Genomic DNA, 27,270 nt, shown 5'->3' with positions numbered 1-27,270 from the left:
TTTTCAGAAAAAATTTTTTTTCTAAAAAATAAAAAAAAACCTATTTTTGGCTTTAAAAATGCGCTATTTATATTTGTATCATGTCGCACTATTAAGTTTTGTGAAAAAAGGAAATGTTTGGACGTTGTAATGCCGTAGTATACATAGTAAATTTATTAATTGTGAGGCGCAGTATTACATTTAATCTTAGTGTATAGAAATTTTAATTTATTTTTAGTTGTATTAATAATTAGACCGAAAAGTCGTTAAACTATTAGTCATGAGAATCAGGATAATTAGACCGAAAAGTCGTTAAACTATTGAGCAGGTGATTCAAGGATAATTGGTCCGAGATGACATTAAACTATTAGTCACGAGATTTAAGGATAAATAAAGGTCCGAAAGATGCTAAATTAAATGAAGTCAAGTGATCTGAGGTGTCAAATGACTAAATTGCTGATCATGACGTTAGTATTATAAATCATAATTCAGGAGTTAATGACGATCAGATGGATACAGAGTTAAGATAATGGAAATACTTTAAAATCATGGAAATACTTTGATAATTTAAATCCATGAATCAAAATTATGAATTTGGTTACACAAAAACAATTATAAAAGGGCATGAAGATCACCTTTGGAGAAGGACATTCTTGAACAAATATCGATGATGAATTATTTATTTGTTATTTAATGTTATTAAACCAAGCATATTATTGTATTTATTTATATTATTAATAAAGAGATATTTTGTTAATACCTAAGGTGGCAACGTGATTTATCACGGGCTTAGGTCTTACAAGTGGTGCATGCTCCGAGAAAGGAAAAGTGATCATCCTCATATGATCACTACAGGTTATTAGTACAGGATCTCCGAGAAAAGAAAGTGATCATCTCCACGTGATCATTAGAAGTTACAAATAAAGGATCAACAAAGTTAAAGAATTATAAAATTAAAAGTTCTAAGTTTTGGTTAAAAAGAATTTAAGGTATTAATGTCAGATTTTAATAAAATAAAGTCAAATATTCGAAAGAATACGTAAAAATATTGGTTACCAATATAAAAAGTATTAATTTGGGTAAGTATGACCATAAATGTATGAAGAAATAATGTTCAAAAATTATAATTTTTGATCTAACTTGACCACCGGCTGATATGTCAATGAAAAATTATTATTACAATAATTTCCATGCATATGAATCAAATATGCATGGCAGTAATTGATTATCAAGGGAAATGCGAGGCTAATCAAGTTAGAAGGGGTTTTGAATAAAAATATTGTAAATAATTGAATGAGAGGATTAAGATTAAGTCTTGTATGAACTTTGATCATACTAAGTGTACCCAGAGCTGACACTATAAATTAAGATGGCGGGGATAATATAAAAGTGTACCCAGAGCCGACACTATAAATTAAGATGGCGGGGTTAATACTGTGTGATTCTGTGTGATTCTGTGTGATTCTGTGTGAACTCAATTGAGGTATTCTGTGTGATCAATTGGGAATAGGTCCAGGAAGGATCTCAAAGGAATTCCGTGCGAGGGTACCCAAGAAAATCATGATTAACGTTAACAAAAATTAAAATAATATTTGCTGGACAAATATACAAAAGTTAAGGATGAATTAAAGGAAATAAAATATAGATATAGGAGGGAGATTTGAATCTCCCACTTATTAAATGAATTGTTGACACCGTAGAAAGATACATCAGTCTTGGAAATACAACAAATAATTGGACAAATTAAATATGGATTCACATTCCAACCGTAGGATGGAAAATTTTATGGAATATAAATTTATTTGTACAAACCTGTAAACTACCATACTCAGTAATGAACAAATGAGGTAAAGGCAAGCCCAGTATAGGTCAAATAAAATATAAAAGAAGGATAAAAAGTAAAAGATGTGAAAATTTTCAGAGAATTTTATTAAAAATGGAATGGTACCATGTTTGGAACGCTGGATATATAAACCATAAACAAGAACATGACCTAGGAGTGATAGAACCAGAGGAATGCTTAGCATGTGAGATATGTAATCCAATAGAAAGAGAAGTATCAACAGCATTCAAGAAATTTTGGGATGCTTTATTTAAATTTGAGGATACAATACTAATGTACAATAATGTGACACATAAAGAATTATTGAATTTATTAAGTATGGACAATAGAGAAAGGGAGGACACAATACATAAAGGAAAATGTAGGAATATAGTAGATAGAATAATTGAATCAATAAGGTACAGACAACAACCGAAAATGAAAGAAAAAGGATTGAGAATAATAATAGTAGTAATTGTAAGGGACTGTATTGAAGGAGACTTAGAAAATGAAGTATTTGATCGGTTAATCGGATGTCCAGAAATAATGGAACATGGATACATTTTAGAAGATTGGGATGTTGAAAATAGATTTCAAAAGTTTTGGGATTGGTACAACACGATATTGGAAAATGAAATGAAAGCAATACATGTTAAGAAGTTAACAATAAAGTTATTCAGGGATTTATTATATGAAGAAACAGAAAATCTGTTGTGGACAGAGGTAAATGAATTATTAATCCAGATAGAATATCAGAATAGATGTGATGTATTCACTCAAGAAGGAGAGAATACATGGAAGAGATATGTATCAAAAGTAAGACAAAGATTTATTGACACCAAACAATTTACAAGAGAACCCGAGGACCCAGAAAGTGATAGTCCTGAAAGTTATGAATTAGAATACAGTGATGGTAGTATACATTATGAAGTAAAAATAGAGGACAATGTCGAATGGACAGTGGAATTATTAAAAAGAAAAATTGAAGAAATGGGTGGAAGGTTCACTGACAAAGATATACAAAGAATGTGGGACCTAGGGATAAGGATAGAATTGATATTAACAGAAGACTTTTTAGGTACATTTTTCGAATTAATGGGACTAAGTGATGAAAAATTAAAAGATGAAATAAATGAATGGTTAACAAAAGAAACATTAAGATGTGGAAGTTGTAGAAATAGAAAGTTACCTGATATGATAGCAGATATTGGACAATGTAAAATTTGTGAACAAAAAGAATTATCAGAATTAAAGGATGACTTAGAAAAACTGGGATACGAATTAAATATGTCAGAAATAGAAAGAATGAGAGAATTCAGGATAAGCAATAGTGTAATATTAACAACGGAATTTATGGAAAAATATTTCCAGGAAATTGATTCAGATAACAAAGAATTAAGGAAAAAATTATATGAATGGATAAATGAAAATACCACATTTTGTGATGAATGTGGAATAAGATGGATAAACAATAAATTTGACGAAGGAAAAACCAAGTGTAGGGATTGTGAAAATGACGGAAATGAAATTGATATCAGGATTAAAAGATTAAAACAAATATGTGACGATAATAAAATAGAAATAACTAGTGGAGAGTTATTGAGGTTAATCAGTATGGGATATACTGATGGAGAAATATTGGATCAAGAATTTATTAAAATATTCCAAGGAAATAAAAATGAAATGGAGAAAAATTTAAGGCGGATATTAGATAAATTTCTAAAACAGCAAGCTAGAATTGAGGATAGTGAAAGCAGCGGAAATGAATCTGATAATGAAAAATCTGATGGATTTGAAAAAGAATTGGATGGATCTGGAAAAGATGGAGAAATTTTAAATCCAAATGATACTGATAACAATGAAAATTTTGAAGAACCTTATGAAGAAAACATTATAAATAGACCTGGTTTCGACTCAAGTGAAAGTTCAGAATCAAATTCTGAGGATAAAAGCGAAATATCCGATTATAATATAGAAAATTTATTTGAAACACCTTTAATACCACCGATACCACCAGTTCCACCAATAGTACCAATAATTATGGGAGCAACAAGAGCTGAAGTAAGGGAAGATGTTAGAGCAGCTTTACAAGCAGTATGGGGACATGATATAGGGAACAATTGGGCTGGATTAATCCAAGCCAATCCAGTAGCTAACGCAATTGAAGATGCAGGAAATGCAGCTGGAGGAATAATCAGTTTACCACATTTTTACGGAAAGGAAGAAGAAGATGTTAATGATTGGGTAAGACAATTCGAAACAGCATTTACTGCTATAGGAAAAGCAGCAGGAGTAAATGGAGCTAGACAAGCAGCAATGGCAGCTACCTGTTTGAAAGGTGCAGCAGCACAATGGTATAATGAAAAGAAGGAAGCAAACAATGGTCATTTGGTAAATTGGCAAGATAACGATAATGATAATGATTTAAAACATAGGGTTAAACAAAGATTTACCAGGGAAGATGTTAGAAAAAGGAAAATGTTAGAACTAAGGAAAATAACACAAGGAGTAAATGAAAATGTTGAGGCATATACGATAAGGTTTAGACAAATATTAAGGATAGCTACCAGAGGCCATGCATTAGATGAAGAATTACAAGTGGATAATTATATCGAAGGATTAACACCAGTATTGGGGTATCAAGTCAGAAGACAAAACCCAGCAAATTTAAATGATGCAGTGAATACAGCAAGAAGAGAGGAGGAAGCTACTAATGAATTAATGAGAAAAACACTCAATATACCAGTTAGTACCCAAAGAAAAGGAATTGATATACAGGATGACAAGCCAAAGAATATATTTGAAAAACCATTGGAGAAAAATTACGAGGATGACCTTACCGAGATGTTTAAAAAATTAGAGGTAAAATTGACAAACCAACTTAGTGGACAAAGGAGACCACCGAATAACAATAGACAAGGACAACCATTGCGAGTATGTTATAAATGTCAACAACCAGGACATTATGCAAGGGATTGTAGAGTAAATAATGGTCAAGCAAACTATAGAAGACCAAACAACCAAAATTATAATAAAGGACCAAACAATTACAATGGAAGATCAAATAATTATAACAGACAACCAAATTACCAAAATAATAATCGAGGATTTAATACGATGGAATTTGATAACTATAATGATTACAATGACCAATACGATTACGATAGCCAAGATTATCAAGACGATTATGACCAAGAATACAATTATGGTGACCCATATTACCAAAACAATGATGTAATATTTAACCATGTTGACCGAGATTTTTATGATACTCCAAGACAAACAAGGAGTAATATAAAAAATAGATCAAGTGATTGAGATATAGATATGGAAAATGACCAAGAACAAGCACGTAGAAGAAATGATAAATATGCCAGTCAACAGGATAAGGCAGCAGCATTACCAAAAAGGGGATTTACTAGTGAGAGTTTGAGAAAAGCTCAGGAAACAAAAAGAAATAATAATACATGTGGAAATTGTGGACAAAAAGGTCACTATGCATCAGAATGTAAAAATGAACGTGTTGAAGGTATTCATAGGACAAGCGCATTTCAAAGAAATGTACCAAAATATAACGTATTACAGGATATGAAAAATACCAGAGCAAATGCAACTTTTTCACAAATTATAGATATAAGCCCAGAACAAAGGAAAATATATTATGACGGTATGAGAAGATATCCACAAGTAGATTGACTACAGGAACCAATAAATAACATTGAAGCCGAACATTTGACAGCATTAAGGGGTAAATTAATAATAAATCAAGAATTGAAGGATGTAATGTTTGATACAGGGGCAGCAGTAAATGTAATAACTAGTCAAATAATGGATGAAATGGACCTAAGAATTGAAGAACCAAGCACAGTAAGATGCGTAATGATAAATGAGGATAAAGTAGCATCAAGAGGTACCACAACAATATACATACAGTTTGGGGATAAGGAGGTACCCATTAAGGTCGAAGTAATTGATTCTGGAAAGAATGAAATTGTGTTAGGGAATGGAGTATTAGATATGTTTAAGGCGAATATAGATTACACAGATAAAACAATAATACTTAAAATGGATAATGAAACCATGGATGTACCAGTAAAATATATACAAAAGACCATCAAAGGATTTGAAGAGACATTAATTGAGGATGAATTATTAGATGAATTATACCAAGATGAATTATACAACATATATGAAGATGATTATGAGAATTATGAAAATGAAAATTTTAAAGTATAAGTCTTGGTCAGAATGATACTGAAGAGACGATAAAGAAGCATATAAACGATCATGAAAAATTTACTGAAAAATTTAAAGTAGGGGATATAACCAATGAACAAAAAGGTAAATTAAAAGTATTAGTAGAAAAATATAAGGATATATTTGAGTACGATGGTGAAAAATATAACAGGACAAATCTGGTGAAACATGAGATAAGATTAAAGGAAGGCACTGAACCAATAGCTCAAAAGAGGTACAAAGAAAACGATGAAAAAGGTAAATTCATTAGAAAAGAGGTGGATGAAAATATTGAGTGATAGAGGAAGTCATTTCAATAATGAAATGATTAAAGAACTAATGGAAAAATTCAAAATTAAATGGAATTTTTCTACAAGTTATCATCCGGAGACAAACGGATTGGTTGAAAGATTCAATCGAACATTAGGTCAAGCATTAGCAAAATTATCAACTAAGGATGATTGGGATCAAAAGATAGCACCCATATTATTCGCCTATAGGAATAAAAAGCACAGTTCAACAAGAATTCGACCATTTTATTTAATATATGGAAGAAATGTACGGACAATAATGGATGAAAATATCAAAGGAATCAACCTAAGTGATAGAATAGTTGGATTATTAGAAGAATTACCAAAAATCCGATATGAAGCCAAAGAACAAATATTAAAATCTCAAATAAAACAAAAAGAGTATCATGACAGAAAAATAATTAAAGAACATACCTTTGGAATTGGAGATAAAATATTACTTTATGATAAAGCCAAAGCACAACAATTATCTGGAAAATTGGAATCAAAATGATTGGGACCATTTTACATTCATGAAATACTACCAAACGGAGCCTACAAAATTAAAGATATTAAGGGTGTAATCAAGAAAACACCTGTAAATGGAGAATTATTAAAGACTTACCATACACCGATGAGTAAATGATAACCATCATCAATGGACTTAGAAAAATAAAGATAATTTTATAATCATGTGAAATAAAATCACATGACATAAAAATAATTCTGGAAAAGTAGGAAAAACTAATGAAAAATTCCAAAGAAAGACCTAAGTGAAATCCGGTACAAGAAAACCGTGAAATTCAAAAGAACACATGACAAACCACGGGAACAGCCGCAGGACGCAGTCAAGTAACAACGCATGCTTGATTTAGTGGTATAATTCGCACCTACCACTTCGAGACACGAGTTCGATTCTTAGAATAAATTTAATGAGGGCATTAAATTTTCATGCGGGGGATAGTTGTAATGCCGTAGTATACATAGTAAATTTATTAATTGTGAGGCGCAGTATTACATTTAATCTTAGTGTATAGAAATTTTAATTTATTTTTAGTTGTATTAATAATTAGACCGAAAAGTCGTTAAACTATTAGTCATGAGAATCAGGATAATTAGACCGAAAAGTCGTTAAACTATTGAGCAGGTGATTCAAGGATAATTGGTCCGAGATGACATTAAACTATTAGTCACGAGATTTAAGGATAAATAAAGGTCCGAAAGATGCTAAATTAAATGAAGTCAAGTGATCTGAGGTGTCAAATGACTAAATTGCTGATCATGACGTTAGTATTATAAATCATAATTCAGGAGTTAATGACGATCAGATGGATACAGAGTTAAGATAATGGAAATACTTTAAAATCATGGAAATACTTTGATAATTTAAATCCATGAATCAAAATTATGAATTTGGTTACACAAAAACAATTATAAAAGGGCGTGAAGATCACCTTTGGAGAAGGACATTCTTGAACAAATATCGATGATGAATTATTTATTTGTTATTTAATGTTATTAAACCAAGCATATTATTGTATTTATTTATATTATTAATAAAGAGATATTTTGTTAATACCTAAGGTGGCAACGTGATTTATCACGGGCTTAGGTCTTACAACGTACAAGTATATCATTAAATTTTTCGCTGCGCCTCCAACGTCAGACAAAAGTTTATTGATTAATACTATATTGAATTGAATGAAATTACTTAATGTTATTCTCAAACAATGTTTAGGACCGTTTTAATTTATTTGCTGTATACAGTCTAACCTCGATATACCGATATTCGATATACCGATATACTATTAAAAACTTGATATACCGATAAAATTTTATTTTCCCACTATATGTGAGGACATATAAATATCGGTATAACTTTGATATAACGATATTTTCTAAAAATTTCATATATGTCCCGACATATCGTTATATAAAGGTTTGACTGTATATAATTAAAAAATTATAGCGCGATTAAACTTGAAACTTTTTATATCGATCTTTTCAAAAAATAATTTTTTTTGTTTATAATGCATGATTTATGTATTTAATTTATTATTACATTTATTTATTAGAATTAAGCGTTTAAAATATTTATTTCTTCAATACCATTTAGTATACTAAAAATACTAAAAGAGAGCTAAATAAAGGTGACATACTACACCTTTCGCGCTATCTTTAATAATAGATTCATTCCAAACATAATTACACACTGTAATTACATAAGGGTTTTATTTAATTAGCAAATTTTTTGATCGATAATAATCGATAATAAATATTTAGTTTACTTAAAAAATATCAAAAGGTTCGATGGGCAATCGCCTAAATTCAAAATTATTATTTAATTAAGTAATTGTTATTATGAAGCCAAATAGTCATCAGGTACAAATAATTATTATTGCATCAATATATTTGAGATATTTTTTTGATACATTACGTCATTTATATTAAATATTAAATTTTATAGATAAGATTACTCTGTTACTACAATAAGGTAGCCTATTGAGTTTAATTATTCTTACATATATGAAGTATGATCTTGGACGTCTACATAATAACACAATTATCGGATATATATATTGAAATATCATCCAAGCCGCTTCGCAGTTTGGAACATCCTTATCTCAAAACTAATATCTACTACTTCTTCAACCGATAAATTAAGAACTTCTAACATTTGTTGAAGAGTTTCTTTAATAGGCCCTGTATGAACGTATTCTAATATAATTTCCGTTCAAAAATATTAATTGTTATTTTTTTCATTTTTTTCCAAAAAAGAATAATATACTAAAGATCTTAATTTGTAATCTCAGTATAAAATTTCTATACCACTATACTTTGGTTTTAATCTTGTTCTAACAAATATCCTCTTAATATTTATCGATAGCAATGTTTTAACCTCGGTAAGCGATTATTTTAAAATTAAAAGTTTATACCAATAAATGATAGAATGAATTTTTATAAAGTCTATATAATGTTTAACTTTTGTAATGATAGAATTAATTAGAGTTTAATAGAATTATGTAATTGAATACATCCAAGTTTATAATTTGAACTCAATCAAATAGTTGATTTATACTTTTATTGCCAATTTACAAAGTTCTTTAAATATTAATTGCATCAATACTTATATTTTGGAAACAGTAAAGTCTCTTTCTTTAATTTATTTCCATAGCTTTAAATGTTATCCCGAATCTCAAAATGTGAAATCTCATTTAATTAGAATAAATTTCAAATTTATACAAATATTCCTGTTATAAGATGAATATTTTGAAAGACTTAAAAAAATCAGTCTGTTTTGCAGCAGGCAGCAGATATATTATACAATGCTAGCCACTATCAATGACATACCTGAGCATCCGAAAATTGAATTATTATAATTTTACTTAATATTTATCATCACGAAATCAGGATTCAAGGGTAATAATTACGGCATTAGTCTTGTTTAAATAATAAGACAGTTTCTACGGTTACAGCATTCGTTATAAAAAGTTGCAGCATTACAGCATTGTGACAAATTCCGTCGCAACCATAAGTATATTTCGACAGAATTATATCAGATATTGATAAAAGTAGGTGAATTTATTTAGCAAAAACTAAAAAATAATCTAATTTCATGTGATTTATAAGAAATAGAGAATATCATTCCACTTAGCATGCATAAAATGAGTTATGAGAGTCATAGGGAACAAAATATGTATTTAATTTGATCTTTTATCTTTATTTTATTTTTTTGAATCTCTAGTTATACATGATTAATAAAATCAAATAATGATTGAAGCTCAGATAGAAAGTTTCCATAGTCGATTCTGAAAGTTGTCACCACCAACTGAACCATGTCGTAAAACAAAGATTGAATTAACCGCTACATTTTTAAAAATAAAAAATTATTATTCGAATTAAATCATTTCAACTAGTTTCATCCTTTAAATATAGGCTAGTTTAAGATCAGTAAAAAAAAAAAATAAATTTCATCGTTCGCAAACTGAGATTTTGAGATTTTAATATTTTAATATTTCTAGGGAAATTGTTGATATTGTCAATTAACTCTAAATGACTCGCTGAGTATGTAACAACAGACAAAGATTGTAATTATAATTCTATAAATCTTAGTTTAATGTCTAAGCCTGATATAATCTATATTGAAAGTCGCCATCTCTTATTATGATATTTTAATAATGTCGCATCTTCCACTTCAAAACTTCTAAAGCCTATTCAGGAATTATCGACCAAATGGTCAATAACATAACCAAAAAAATAAAGGTTTCCAGAACTGAAAGTTTTATAAAAAAAGATATATTTATAATGTGAAAGCGATTAAATATTCAAAAAAACACAAGGATAAAAAAGTCCTTAAAAATAAATTACTTTCATTATATTTTATTATGAGTGCAAAGTATTTTTTTGGCTGTCTTAAACTCTCAAAACAAAATATTTACTTCTAGTAATACACTCTTTGTCTGGTCTTTTTATATTGTTAAAGATGCAAAGAATCATACTTGCTAATCTCTAATTTTATCACCATTATATTACCAGACATAAATACAGTAATTCATATTTGTAATTTCAATTTCGTTTAATCTTACTAGCATAAGTGACATAAATTCAAAAAATAGGAATAAATATATTTTTTTCGCACAGTAATATGACTTGATTGATAGTTTCTATTAAGAGTTTATCCAAAATAATCAAAACTGCTATATTATAACCTTTATCAAGCTATCTTCATTATAATAACATTTTCAAACTTTCTTTTTACTATATTAAATTTTTTTGATGAGCCTGAATTCGAATGCGCCCAGGACGAGACAATGACACTACTGGATAAAGTTTTTCTGGCAAGCCATCATGTTCTAATGTCTCCAGATACTTTATACCATTGATTGTAAAAGTACAAGCTCTTTTATTCATGTCTAAATGAACAGTGATTTTTGCATCATTTCCAAAATTAGGACAATAATTTTTATTTCTATAATTACCACCAGTGCTAATTACCCATACAACGGAAGGCTGATCTCCTGCATATTTTTCATAATTAAAATTTTCCGATGCACATACTCCAACCCAAGCAACTTCAACTTTCTCAAATATTATATCCCATTCATATATACCTTTATTTTCTAATATCATTTTAGCTCTAACATTTTGATGCGAATTAAGATCATTCGGTGCACGTACAACTTTCCCATTATCCTCAATAATAAGTTTTGGTCCACATGCTGACTCATCCCAAATAAGATCAGATTCTTTAATTCTATAAATTGGTATTCCTCGAATATTATTCAAATCTAAATTATTTAATAGGGCTTTATGTCGATAAACACTAAAAATTATTTCGTCTGGAACAATTTTTAATGGTTCGATAATATCAGCTATTGTTTGAGCATTAATTTGATTAAAGTCAATAAATTTAATAAAAGGCTCCAATTCTTTAGTGACTTTTTGATGATCGATAGAAAATTCAAATTCTATATCGTAGCAACTCTCCATTTGTTTTAAAGTTGGTAGCTTTTTCTTAAGAGTTCTATATGCATCATCAGAAACTTGTCTTGCTGCTAGGATTGCACTATACCGAAAAACTTCATACTCTCGAGTTGCAAAGGGTATATCTTTCTTCTCGCGTGTGAAAGATAAAAGATATTTAAGACCTGCAATAGACAACCGATCAAAATTAACATCATTTAATGTAATAGATGCCACCTCTTTGACCAATAAATTAGCAAGAATATTGTCTTCTGTTAATGGTATTATTTCTGCAACTTTAGATAATAATTCTGGTGAATAATTTTTTGCATAATTCATCTCCAAAGTATTTTTGATAATTTTTATAATAAAATCTTGTAGTTCAAGTAATTGAAAATAATCTGCTGCATAAAAAGCTTCAACCGTATTATCTTTTGTTAAAGATTCTTTTTTAACTGACCCCGTATATATATATTCTAATATAATTTTCATTCCATTGGAATGAATTTTTGGAAAAGAAATTTGGGTTTCATGACTTTCTTTCATCTCATTATAAAGTAGTCTATCAAATACTTCGGATCTTGCTGCTAAAATTGCTCTACACCCATATAATTTCTTTTCATCTTCACATAAAATTTCTATATCACTATATTTTGGATTATTTATTAATAATCTCAAATCTTGTTTTAATGAATATCCTTTCGTCATTTTTTAGGGAAAAGAAGTTTATTTTTTTTTTAAAAAAAAAACATACATACATATTAACAATTAGATTTGTACCATGTTGCACTAAAACTTGTGAAAAAAAGGAAAGGTTTTGGCGTACGTGCGTACGGTATATCATTGAAATTTTTGCTGCGCCTCCAATGTAACAATACTAACAATACTCGTTAAGTAAAAGATTTTTTTTTAGTCTAATAGTGTCCTCAAACAAACAGTTTATTTTACTGTGTATATAAAATTCATATCTTTACTAAAATTGAAACGAAGATAACTTTTTAAGGCTTTTTGTATCGATCTTTTCGAAATTTTTTTTTTTTTTTTTGTTTATGATAAGCACACAAAATATTTGAATGAGCATGAATTTCTTTAATATTTTGTTCTTCTCCGGCATAGATAATAACGTCATATCCAGTTTCTGTTTCAAAAAGTTTTTCGTAATCGCTAGATAACTCTGCCCAGAATTTCGAAGACATTGTTTATTGTAAATAATAAGAAAAGCAGTAAAATTTAAAGTTTGAAGTCGAATCCTTAATTAATATCATATTATGACGATTGTGTAACCTTAAATTCATGATTTTAATATTGATCAAGTTTAGTTGCTATATTTATTAAAAATTTATTGATTTTTTTTTAATAAAGACCGGAATTAAACATACAAACTGTATAAATAAATTCGATGCCGCTTTTTCTATATCATTTAGTACTACATAATGATGAAACTACTCAACATTCCTGTTATCTTTAATAATATAATTCGATCCAGACTTAATTGATTCATCCCAAACATAATCTTATCCTTTATTCGCCTGAAATCAAAAAATTTACTGTGCGAATTTTTGATCGATAATGATCAATAATTAATAAATTTTTATTTTGAAGGTCGAGTTTCATATGCGGAGTTACGAGATTTACCTATATGTACAAAATAAAAATATTGAAAACTTTAATAGATAATCACCAATCCAGCATAATTATTAATTGAATAATAGAAAAATTAATTATTGGAAATGAAATTATATTTTAATAGTTTTCTTTCACCTCAATTACAAAAAGTTTGTAATATACTACAACAATCAAGTAATCTCTATGTACTGTTATATTTTGGTTTTTAATCTTGTTCTAACGAACATCGTAACTTCAATGATAAGCGAATATTTTTAAATTAAATGTTCTTGCCAATAAAGGGCCATCATAAATATTCAAACTTCTGATATAATTGAATCAACCAAGGGTCTTTAAAACTTGAACTCAATCCAATATACTTTTGTTGTCACATTTACAAAGATATCAAATATTGATTAACAAATAGTGAGATATTATTCTGAATCTTAAAAGGTGAAATTTCGCACTTAGTATCGCTATTTTAATTAGAATAAGAATGAATTTCACATTGATACCAAATATTCCTCCCATAAAGTGAATAGTTGGAAGACGCTTAATAAAGTTATAGTTGTTTACGGTTCCTTTTTTCATTTTTTTAGCATCCAAAAATTGAATTATTGAACTATTACAATTTTTGAATCACGAAATCAGGCTGCATGAGTTTCTTTGAAAATATATTATGGCATTGGCATTTTAAACAATTACGACATATGGTTTTTTATGATTACAGTCAACTCTTGGTATAACGATCCCTCCGTTCCAGGAGGTTTAGTTCGGTATCATATAGTGAATTCGTTATATAATTTACCGAACTAGTTTTCTTTATAGGTAATTTAGGCCAAATTTGTAATGCTGGCCAAAATTATAATTTCCTTTAACATAAATTTTCGAAAAAATTACCAGTAATTCCTGGCCAGCACTATAAATTTGGCCTGGACTACTATATAGTCACATGACCGTTCATTATAGAAAGTATAAAGTTACTATATAGCTGATATATAGGGGCTGGTTAAGTTCGGTTCGGCGTTATATAGTGTTTTATTATAAAAGTTCGTTATACCCAGTGAAATTATTTATAAAAAATCGGTTCTGGAAATTATGATTTGGTATAACGAGGTTTCGGTACAAACAGGTTTGTTATAACCAGAGTCGACTGTACAGTATTTGGTATAAAATTACGACATTATGGCATATTCTACTGTAAACTGTGATTATATTCCGACAGCATGTATATAGGGTAGGTACACAGTGAAATTCGATATAATGGAACCATCCGTTCCATTAGTAAAATTTGTCAAAAATCTTAATTATACGTTATGATAATCCATTCCAGACCCAATTCCAATATATCAAGATTTCTACTTATGATCCATTATCGGTGTATCAAATTTCACTGTATAGATGTATTCAGTAAATAATGATTAGTAGTATCTCTTTAAGAAATGTATTACCAACCTTCATGTGATTGATGAAAAAAAGTGAATATTTAATTTAAGGCCACGCAATTTGATTTTTCGGTTCACATAACATTGAAAATTTAGAATCGACTCGGGGACTGTTTTTATTTTTTGTTTTTTATAATAGAAAATTTTACATGACCTCTTTAAAAAATACAAAAAAAACAAAAAAAAATTTTTCAATTTTTAAATTTTTCAAAGTTTTACAAAAACTGACCCGGACGAGATGTTAAGACCAACCATATAAAAAGATTCTGAAACTAAAATCAAGATAAAATCTAAACATTATAATAGTAAATACTAAGTAAATTTACTAAACAATTTATTTATAATATTCATTAAAAGGTTTATAAAAAATTATTCAAATTTATATAAAGTTTGTTGAAAAAATTTTCAGCTAAAACAAAATTCTCGTTGAAAAATAATTTTTTTCTAATGAAATTTTCTATTATAAAATTTCTTATTGAAAATTTAAAAACTCACAAAATTCTCCAACGAAATTCTATCAAAAAAAAACAGAACAATTTTCTAATATAAATTTTTATCAAAGCAAGAAAAATCTCTTATTAAGGAAAAATTCTCCGCCAAAAAAAATAATATTTTTATTTTTATTTTTATGTTTAAGAAGGAACCAAATTGTAGTACAAATTACAAGGACAACAAATATTTTGAGCCGAAAGTAATTCTATCACTAACAATCAAACCGCAAGCCCAACACACCCGGACAGACGATAACTTCTGACCTTGAAGAGGAGCGAGACGGGAGGGATCCAAGACCACGCCCAAAACTCACTAGCCAACCCGGAAGAATAAAAAAAAACTAACTAAAAACATAAAAATGTCATCTAACATCTAAATTATTTCCTATAATATTATATGATAAAGAAGTAAAATAAATCTATATTATCGAACCAAATTCGATCTCGATGGGTTGCCTAAAACCCAAATGTAATAATTACTAGATGTCCATCTAATATGGGCGCAATTGTCATAAAATCTACCATGCGACTATATGGTGTGGTTGTGACATGTCGATGAGTATAAATGCGTCGCATATTGCATTGGTTATTATCCTCGATTAAGGTGGTCTGATCCAAAATAGATCAATGTCTTCGTCTTTTTGACCTTGGAAATGGAGTGATATCGTTCCCAATCCTTAACGTGTTGGTTACGAAGATTCCAAATGGAGGCGTCAATTTTTTCCATAATGTCGAGCATAAAATCTATAAAAATTTTGAAACGTTTTTTCTTTTTCGGTGTATAATTATATAAGATAGTTGTTAGGCGCCAAAAAAATATTACTATATTAAAATTACCAATAAAATGAGACTCGACAATCACGTGATTTTTAGATTCTATATCATGTGATCAAAAAATTACATTCAGATTTATGATAATTCGGGCTGGCATTATCACAATGCATGGAGTCGGCCCGAATTATCATAAGTTCTGGCCAACTTTATTTTGTTTCAAATTTGGGCTGATCATATGAAAATCATGCAATTTCAAATGCTTATAACTTTTACATGGCTGACCAATAATTTATAGAGCTTATCTCAAAGTTACTGGTTTATTATTGTATTTTTCTAAGGAGTTGAAAGATTTTAAGTGTTACATTTTTATTGTCGAGTATAGACTTCCGGCATCATATCAAGAAAATTCTCCTACAAAATTCTCTAATGAAATTCTCTTCAAAATTTTTTTTTTTTTTGAAAAATTATGCCAAATGACTTAAAATCATGTGAATATGCATCAGTAAACTGATCTTTTCAGCACTAAGCTGATCTTTTGTCAAACCTGGACTTTAGAACGCAGTCTTTATAAGCTGCCTTTTTTGTCTAGCTCGTCCAGGATTTAATATATTTGTATAATTTCGGAATTAGGAATCCGTGTCAACTTTTTCATTTCAAAATTTTAAATATTCCTTTTCATACAAAACTGAAAAAAAAAAATTATGACTGATATTCGAGACGACGTTGTTTGGGCTGCTCTTAATAGAACATATTCATTATTGAATTATACTATTCATAATGATCTAGAAAAACAACATAAATTTAAAAAACAAACTGTTCTTGCTGATGAATCTCTTACAAAAGATGAAATATCTAAAGTAATAAAATTATTAACTAAAGATTATGATAACCATAAAATTCTTTTTAATGAAGGAACAAAAAGAATTTGTGAACATTGTCAAGATGAATGTTTAGCTACATTATATTGTGAACATTGCGTTCGAAATTATTTAAAAGAAAATTTTTCAAATTGGACATCTGGAAATAATGACATTGATAATTTAATACAAAAATGTCAGATGAAAACATTTAGACCGGATATGATAGTTGAATGGATCCCATACAATAAAATACAAAATGTTAAATATTTAACTAAAGGTGGATGTTCTGTTATTTATACAGCAGAATGGATAGGTGGAGGATATTATGAATGGGATTTTAAAGAAAAACAATTAACAAGATACGGAAATCATGATGTAATACTTAAAGAGTTAGAGAATGTTGAAAATGCTAATAGAAGTTGGTTTGAAGAGGTATGTAATTAAAAATATTGTATTATTATTTTTGAAATTAGTTAATAATTATATATATTTTTATAGAGCATATCTCATTTAACTATAAGTAATAAATGGGCAGGTGTGGTACAATGTTTTGGTTTAACAAAAGATCCATTAAGTGCAAATTATATGCTTGTAATGAATGAAATGGAAATGGATTTAGGAACATACCTGAAACAAAACCATAATCGACTTATATGGAAAGAAAGGATACAAATTGCTTATGATATAATAGATGGAATTTACAGAATTCATGGAGAAAAAGAAATTCATCGTGATTTGCATTCTGGAAATATCTTAGAATATAATGAAAGATTTCATATTAGTGATCTTGGATTTTGTGGACCTGTTGATAAGCCATTAAATAGTATATATGGAAATCTTCCTTATATAGCACCAGAAGTAATTATTGAGAAAAAGACTAGTTTTAAATCTGATATTTATAGTATAGGTATACTTATGTGGGAAATATCATCTGGAAAACCACCATTTGTCAATTATGAACATAATTATGATCTTGCAATGAATATTGTAAATGGAATGAGACCAAAAATAGTACCAGGAACTCCTTTGGAATATAAAAAATTAATGGAACAGTGTTGGGATGCTGATTTAACGAAAAGACCTAATACTTATACATTAATGAGTGAAATTAAGCAATTATTATTAGATTTTCAAAGCAATCAAGATGAGAGCCAAAAGCAAATAAGTTCCGATCAAAATCATCAAATATTAAATAATTACTATTTACATAATTCTATTGATTCTATGAACAAAAATTATACTAATAAAATTTACAGATTTGAAAATTTTCCTGAACCGAAAAATGCAACAGAAGGTAAAATTATTAATATTATTTTGGAATATTATATTACGTTAAAGAATATACTAACATTTTTTATTTTTCATTTAATAAAATTATAAAATAGAAGAACAAGAAGGTATATGCAATAATTTGTTAATATTTTAATACAATATCTAACTTAAATTGTTTGATCACTTTGATAATTTTACAGCATTTCATAGTAGACCTTATAGTTTTAACATTCCCAATGATGGTAGGTATTTTAGCACTAAATTAATATAAATTGACTTTAATTTTTTTTTTTATTTTAGTTGATGACTTTAATAATACAAGTAATGGGGAAAATATTTTAATATAAAATCAAATAAACATATACAGTACCGTCAGTAGGCAACCGTAAATTTCAATAATCGTTACGAAAATATCCTCCTATATAAAGTTAATTTTTAAATAATTAACCGCTGAATTGTACTTGATCTAAAAATTACATGAATTTTTGGAAAAATTTGATTGAAATATTTTATGATTTATCAAATAAATCAGATTTTAAATAGAAATTATTTTACCATACTTCATTTTTTAAATAAAAAATGTTTATCAAAAAATCAATGAAATGATCGACAAGTTATATTCATTTGACTGAATTTGCCGATCATTTATCGATCATACAAAAATTTTAGCATTAACTAATGCATTAAATTCGCCCAATTTTTTTTTTATTGAAACCAGAACTCAAAGCTCATAAAAAGGAATATACTTGAGCAAATTCCATTTGCCAATAAAGTTCGCAAAATTTAACGTACAGTATATAAACCTCTGATGAGAGATTTCCAACATTAGAAATAATGTACTCAAAAGTACATTCTGGAGCGAAATTTTCCATGAAAGTTAAAATCGACTATTACTTTTTCTTCAGAACGTCTTTTTTTTTTAAAAAAAAAATAACGTAGAATTTCTGTATATAAATAGGGTTAAAAATGTAAATAATATGTAAATATAATTACTTCTGATGTAAACATGATCAAACAAATAAAGGAAATGTGGGAATTTTAAAATAAACGATTTCATTACCAAAAATCATAAGCTTTTTTAACTTTATAACTTTTTTTCTTTCTTCATTAAATTTCATCAATTATGGCTATTGAAAAATTATCGCGTGTCGGTATTGGAATGTACCGTATGTGTTTAGGAAGAAAATGCTCTATGTAAAGCTTTAAGTAAGGAAACTGATATAAATGTAATTAACACTCCGACCAATTATTGCGAAGGAGAAAGTGAAAGTTTAGTTGGAAAAGTTTTAACGAGTTCTAATGATAAACTTTTACCACGTTCTGAAACAATGTCTTGCAACTAAATATGGGTACATTCGAAATAATATGACTTTGTATCAGAATGGTGAAGTTACGAATTTTTTTTTTTTTAAAAAAAGGTAATGATGGAAATTAATTAGATTATGGTTACTAGAATATTCCAGATGAACATATCGTACGTTATTCTCCTAATTGTTTCCATTGCATCCATCCAGAATTTATGAGGTACGAATAAATTTAGAGTAATAAATTAAATTGAGAGTAAATTATGTGAATTAACTGAGAGTAATGAGAATAAATTGAAAGCGAATTAAGTGAGTGGTAGTGAATTACGAGTTGAATTGAGAGTTAAAGTGGGAGTAAATCGAGAATAAAAATTGAGGGTAATTAAGAACAAATTAAAGTGAGAGCGTAGTAAATTAAGTAATTAAGAGTAAATAAGAACAAATTAAATTTGAGAGTAAATAAGAGCAAACTAATTTGAGATTAAATTAAGAGCAAACTAAAAATGAGAGTGAATTATATTTATAACCTTTTTTAATTTTTCATAGGGATCCCGCAGCTTATCGTGTTGATATCTTGTTCATTCATAATCCAGAATATTTTCTTATGGATAAAATTAAATCTTCAAATGAAAATGTGAAAGGTTTGATTGTTATATAAAAACTTTGGAGTAGTATTATATTTATCCACAATATTATTTATCTTTTTTATTATAATAGGATATCAAAATCAAATGTTGGATCGAATCAGTCAATCATTTGAAACAATGGAAGAAGCAATTCAAAAGGGGCAGATATTATCTTATGGCATTAGCTCCAACAGTTTTTCTTTAGCTGAAGATGATAAACACTTTTTCCTTTTTATGATCTAATAGGGATGCTCATGGTTCGAACCGAGCCGGTTCGGTTCATAGGCAGTTCGGCTCGGTTCGGTTCGTGAGTGAACCGGGTGCTCACGGCTAAATTCTGTAATTCTGGCCGGAGTTAACTAATGTCACGTGATGTTACACTAATTTCCAAAAAAGGAAATCTTGTTTCTTACAAAAACCGAAAATGTGTTACACAAACATTCAAAAATGGCATGTCACGTGATTTACAGATAATTTCGGTAGCTTTGGCTAAATTTCGGAAGTTTCGGCTAAGTTTTGGTAATTTCGGCCAGTTTCGGAAGTTTCGACCAGAGTTTCAGCCAAGTGTTTTAGTTTTGGAAATCTAAAATTAGCTTTGGTAAGCAATATTAGATTTTGACTATCATTAATTAGATGATCTAAAATACTATAAAAAATCAATTGAGTCGATGGTTCACCCGGTTCACTCGCGAACCGAACCGAACCGAACCGAACCGCCTATGAACCGGCTCAGGTTCGAGTCATCGGTTAGTGAACCGTGATCATCCCTATGATCTAGTCGATTGTGATCGTGCAAAGGAAGCTTCAAACCGCGTAAGAAAAACTGAAAATCATGGATTTACTGCTGTACAGATGTCTATCAATTTATTGGAAAGATACGGGTTAAAACCGTTGTAAAATGGGCAAATCAAAACGGATTAAAAGTAATTAAAGCCTATTATTTATTTAATATAATAAATTATATAAATTGAGACATTAATCTTTTTTATTTGCCATCCTTTTTTTCTTAAAGGTGTTTATTATTAATAGACCTCTTAATGTTTTTAATTTAGATGGTGCCTTCCCTGTAAAAAATCTGATCCGTGTTTTATCTTTCCATGTTTTTTCCGTGAATGTATCATTTTAATGGAATTTATAGCCTTAAATCATGGAAATTTTCATCTCGCTAACACGGATATCCGTGAATGTATCATTTTCACGGAATTTTTACGGAAGACACGGAGAAATAATGGAAATATTCGGATAAAAATTTTTTATAGGGCTTTCGTTTGGCAAGTTATCCTAAAGCAAATTATGAAACTGTTAAATCCTCCATAGTATCTTATCTCGAAACGTTAAGTCAGGAGGGGAGTCAAAGTCAATTCATTCTATTCTAGATTTAGTTAAACAAATGGATTCCTCTCATTAAAAATGTATTTGAATGGGAAAATTATCGTATAGCAGGTAATGCATAAACTTACTTATAAGCTTACAGTATTATAAAACTTACTTAAAACTTACGGTATTTGTAATATGACGAATACTAATTTTTTGTTCTTCAAAGTTTATTCCTCTATTGGACAGTTTCGAGGAGATACGGTATTAAGGCCATTTTTGGATGCTTTTGAAGCCAAAGTAAGATACCGTGGATCACAAGCTGTTAGAAATTATTTAATTGAAAAACTTAATATTGAAGAATTGAAAGATGAAAATATGAGTATTGAACAAGTTGCTATGGACTTTTATTTAATAGTAGGGTTGTAGATGTGGTATTGATGGGAATGACTTGTGAAAATATTTTGATTTAGCAAAAGAAATGATTAAACGGTTGTAATTGTAGACTTGTAGTATTTGGTTATTCAAGTTTTTAAGTTGCTGCGCGCGCAATGGCCAACAGCATTTTAAAAATATTTTCATAATTTTACATTTTAAGAGTATCTCCATTATTATTAGACGATAGTATATTATGACGAAATTAAAATTTACCTAAGTGTACGTTTATATTTGACGAAATTAAAAATTACCTTAATTATATACTTTTATATTTGACGAAGTTAAAAATAACTCAATTAATTATGTGACAAACGTACTTTTATCTTTATCTAACGAATTGGGTGTGTTCGCTACTGCGTAATCTATAAAAACGTTGGTAAAAAAAAAAATTCACTACTGTGCCTCAAATATGAAGAATAAATTGCGGAAGGCTTCACCTTTATCATTTTAATAAGTTATCTTACATGAAATTTCAACCGGATGTTTAATAACGAGTTTATCCAATCAAACATTAAAAAATTTCGATTCAATACGAAAAAATAACCCTGTAGAAAAAGTTAATCCGTTTTTTATATTCCATCTTTTTTCCGTAAAAGGCTCAAATCTCCGGAATTAATGGAATTAATAACCTTAATATTACGGAATTTATCAAATTATTTACATTTTCCGTGAATGGATCCGTGAAAGGCTCATTTTTATGGAGATTTTACAGAAGTAACGAATAAAATTTTTTACATGGAAAAATCCAAAAAATTTTTTTGTGGAATGGCGCAGCCTCCCTCTACATATAAGTTTCCAAAATTTTTATTTTTATTTTTAATTTCCATGTGAACAAAGTCACGATACAAATTACAGGGACAAACTATTCGTAAGCCTAAAGTAATTCTAAATTAAATCGTGTACCAAACCGCCAAATCTGACAGCGCCACCCTGGTGTCGAAAAATAAACCTGTGGAGGGAATAAGTTTCCAAAATTTAATAATATTCTCTATTAAAACAAATATTTATTAAAAAAGTGTGATTCTACATAGTAAAAATTGAATACATTTCGTCATCTATGATAGCGTAACGCGTCATAGCAAAATAAACGCGTCCCAAAACGTTGTGATAATTATGCTATAGCAAGTATAACAAGGGAAAATAATGACATAATACCCATAACAATAAGTATGATAAGTTTTTATTAATGATGGCTAAATTCCAAAACTATCGATTTTGGGCGTTCTCAAGCACCTCAATTGATAGACCGATGTGATCTGATTGGTCAAAAAGTTCGAGAGATTTCTTATTATGATGATTAACAAGCGGGCTGAAAACCACCTTTTTTCCTCAATGATCTTCAATCGATAGAAGACGCTCAGTCATTTCAATTTATTTTATTTTTTTATAACAAAAGATGTATGAGTTCCCAGCAAGATCTTACACAATATAAAAAAATATTATTTTATTCTTAATGCAAGAAAATTTTAAAAGAAATAATAGAAACTCCTATTCTATATTTTACTTATCTGAACTTAAAAATTTCCAGCAAAAAAGACCTAAAACTGAAGAATTTTAGGTATATGTTTTCCTATATTTTTTTTCAAAAACATTTTCCTACATTTAACGCATGAAAGTATACAATCAAGTAAGTCCTTTTGCCTTTAGATCCTTTTGAGAGAAATAAGATTTTAAAAGAAAAGTTATCTTTAAAGAAAGAGTTATTTAAAAGAAAATTAAATAATATAGTGATATATATATATATATATGATAATAATAGCTCTATAAAAATGAGATGTGTTAAACATGTTTTATATTTGTGCTCATGTGTATAAATAAATATATAAGACAGCACCATTTTATTTAATTTTTGTTCTTTTATAATAAGTCATAAATCAGACAAACTTGTGCCTTTTTAGAAGTTTTAACACATGAACACAAATATAAAACAAATTTAATACATTTCATTTTATAGGGTAGCTTCTTATTTGTATACATTAAACAATTAAAATATTATAATAAAGATATTGTACAAAATACTCAATAAAAAAATATAAACATAACATGCATATATTTGTAATTTTTTTACTTTCATTTTTCATGTAGTGTCATAAATTTACCATAATATATAGGTAGTGGTAAATTAAGTAACACTAATATTAACCCACTTCATTGAAATAATTAATCACGTGATGAAGATCATTTTATCATGAAACGAATCTGAAACTTGTAGACCCACATGGTGATAAACATTAATAATAATAGAAATTATGATGTAACTAGAAGCTAATAACCCTAAAATAAAGTACCCTTAAATTAGTTATATAAATCGACAACATTTGGACATTAAATTTTTACATTAGAATTATTTTTCACAATATAATAATTTATAACTCAATAAAATTTTATATTTATAACCTAAAAATTTTGCGTTTTATATTTTTATGTAATAATAAACCAAGCAACACATTTTATTTAATAAAGTTCTTAATTTTATTTAATTTAACTTAACGTCACTTGTCATGGAAAAGGTGGCAGCTTTTCTCGCACGGCAATATGAAGACGATAAAATAAATAGAAGATCATATCACGTGATTTGTGTAAAGTACGGAATGTAAGGCAACTTTATATTACTTGTACACTGTAACAGTGAAATTCGATAAACCGGATTTATCGGTTGCACTAATAATATCTGGTTTATCGGGATATCCGGTATAACGAAAACAAATTTTATGCGACGTAACAAAAATTAAAAACTTAAAAAATCAAAAAATCTCTAGATTTTTTTCAATTTTAGTTGTTTTTAGTATTGATAAATTAAATAATACTATTGGAAATAATTTTTTCTTTATATTAACCAAATTTTGCATATCCAAACTAAATGCCGAATATATTATTAAAAAAAAAAATGATTCGGTCAAATTGGTTTTCAAATGTATCAAATCACGTGATAAGGTTTATCGAATAATTTTTACTATAGCTGGTTAGAAAATTGATCCGTTATACGGTTATAGTGAATATTCGAGCCTTTACTAGTAAACTCGTATATCGAAAATATTTTAATATACGTGATTTGGTTCCAGCAAAAAAGTCTGGTTTAGGACCAAATCCGGTTTATCGAATTTCACTATATATGTTGTAGGTGGAAACGGAATCTATGTGGATTCCGAATCCACACATGTGGATACGGGATGTTGGCCAGAATTAAAGCATAGTGCCGGTCTAGGATTTCGTAATGCTGGCCAAGATCCGACTTCCAACCGGTATTCAGAAACCACATACAACATATATAAGGAGAATAACGTAAGATGGATAAAGTTCATCTCCCTAATTATTAGTAACATGTAAATTTTATGAAGGACAGGTTTGTTTATTATGTGTAACATTAATTTCCAAGCTGCTTTATTATTATTATATTTATGAATCATATGATTAAAATATTAATAATTAAAAAAAAAAAAAAAATTTTACACAAAATTAAAGTTACAATTTCATAGAATTGTAACACTAAAAAAAGATGAAACACCAATTAAGAAGCTTTAATTAAGTATTTAATTAATTATTTATTTATTATTCATTTATACATGGTAAAAAATAAAATAAAATATCTAGAGGATGGGAGACCTTCTCGGCCGCTCCCGTTATGCGCACCGCGATGTTTTTCTCGTGATACTGAAGAATAATACTTGTTTACAAGAATAATTATCTGTGTACTTTTAGTAATTTTTTTTTTAAAAAAAAAAAATGTATGGTAAGTGTGATCATTTTAATATTCTACAAAAAAAAAAAATTTTTTTTCTATTACAAAATAAATAATTAAATAAATAAAAATAAATAAAACCACGGTGATAAATCGCCGATTCATATTTCTATAAAATAAAAATAAAATTTTTATTTAGTTAAAACTGCTTTTTTGAAATATTTACCGCTCCTTCTGAAGCAAATCTATTTTTTTCTTGTTCTGAATACTACATAACGTACATTACGATTTATTTGTATTAAAGTCGAAAGCTAATAAATGAAGCTCTAAAATAAATTCTAGTGTATTATGATTGATATAACTAAATTTACTTTTTATAAGAAATTTATCTAAGATCATAGTCAAGCTGTGTTAGATGCATAAAAAAACGTGGGACTGGTACACATAGAGAACTTTAGTTAGCCATATTATTTTGTTTCACTTGATAACAAAAGAAACATTTTCTTATTGTCCTAGTATCCTCCGCTGCATTTTTAATTGATCATGAAAATAAACAACGCCAATTCCTTTGGCCACTTATGTGGTTTATTAGATTTGACATAGAATAATGAGAATGGGAACATTTGTAAAGAATCTTATCGGCATTTTAAATATAAATATAGAATTACTTCGCAATAAAAAATTCTTAAAAATTGCAAAATATGTCACACGAAACAAGGACAGACGAGAAGCCTCCATTTGTTCATAAATTTTTTTTTACAAGTAACAATAGTAGGAGAAAACCACCTAAGCTTTGTCCTGACTGTAAAGAGACAAGCGATTGTGTTAAAAACTTCTGTAGTAAGGTAGATACTATTGAAGAGATAGTTTCATTAAATAACGTACCATGTGAAGTGGAATACCAAAATTTACTAGAGAGAATTTACAAAAATTAGTAATTTTTACTACACAAAATTGAGACAATAGTAACGAATATCCTTATTCTATATATTCTAAGTCTTCTACCCCTACTTCGGTACTTCCTACATCCTCTAGAGACTGAAAGTCTGAAATCTTACGGGATTCTATTATTTTTTTTCTTCTTATCGAAACTTATGATGTATTCATTATTATTAAACCCCCCTTTTTACCTTTTCACAAACACAAATATTATTAAGTTTTTTTTATTAGATAAGTTTATTAAGATTTAATATGCTTTATGAAATTATCACCAATATAATCTCATCGTCCTATATATGATGAAATAAAGAATTAAGCTTTAATTAAAAACATTTAGTCCCAATAGATATGCTCATGCTCTCACGAACTTCAAATGACAAGTGATCGTCAATTACGCCATGCCTACCCGTCAATCTTTACATTTTAATTGTTATCAGTACACGAGGATTTTCATATCCACCCGTTCTCCCTTTCTTTACGACCTCCCCCCATTCTCCGTTTCCCTTTTTTTCTCATTTTTTTTTTAAATTTTTCATCATCTCTAAAAAAAACAATTATAATAATTTAACAATACTTACAATAATGGGGTCACCTTTACGTGCATAATTTATTAAATTACTGCCACCGGTAGGTGTGCAATAAGAGAGTTTTATTTATTAATGGTAAAAATATAGTTTTCCCAAGTTCAAAAGACGAAATAAAAATTAATAATAAAATAAAATTCATGAAAGAA

At 28.3% G+C, this 27,270-nt stretch overlaps 3 protein-coding genes across 3 annotated transcripts; 2 read left to right on the top strand and 1 right to left on the bottom strand.

Annotated features, from left to right (window-relative positions):
- Nucleotides 1-11,085: 11,085 nt before the first annotated feature.
- OCT59_001021 (uncharacterized protein) lies at nucleotides 11,086-12,498 on the bottom strand (the record flags this gene model as incomplete). The annotated part of the gene is made up of 1 exon (XM_025327016.1): nucleotides 11,086-12,498. The coding sequence occupies one exon, from the start codon at nucleotides 12,496-12,498 to the stop codon at nucleotides 11,086-11,088; it is 1,413 nt and encodes a 470-aa protein (XP_025173266.1).
- A 6,862-nt stretch (nucleotides 12,499-19,360) lies between these two features.
- On the top strand, nucleotides 19,361-20,410 carry OCT59_001020 (uncharacterized protein; the record flags this gene model as incomplete). Its single annotated transcript, XM_066139263.1, has 3 exons — nucleotides 19,361-19,431; nucleotides 20,088-20,182; nucleotides 20,259-20,410. 3 exons carry the CDS (start codon nucleotides 19,361-19,363, stop codon nucleotides 20,408-20,410), a joined length of 318 nt encoding a protein of 105 aa, XP_065988683.1.
- A 1,269-nt stretch (nucleotides 20,411-21,679) lies between these two features.
- Nucleotides 21,680-21,910, top strand: OCT59_001019 (uncharacterized protein; the record flags this gene model as incomplete). Its single annotated transcript, XM_066139262.1, has 1 exon — nucleotides 21,680-21,910. The coding sequence occupies one exon, from the start codon at nucleotides 21,680-21,682 to the stop codon at nucleotides 21,908-21,910; it is 231 nt and encodes a 76-aa protein (XP_065988682.1).
- Nucleotides 21,911-27,270: the final 5,360 nt, after the last annotated feature.

This window comes from Rhizophagus irregularis, chromosome 1, assembly GCF_026210795.1.
Source record: "Rhizophagus irregularis chromosome 1, complete sequence".
In the NCBI taxonomy this organism is placed as follows: domain Eukaryota; kingdom Fungi; phylum Glomeromycota; class Glomeromycetes; order Glomerales; family Glomeraceae; genus Rhizophagus; species Rhizophagus irregularis.
Note: the sequence above shows the minus strand (reverse complement) of the source record. Positions and strands in the feature narration are given on the sequence as shown.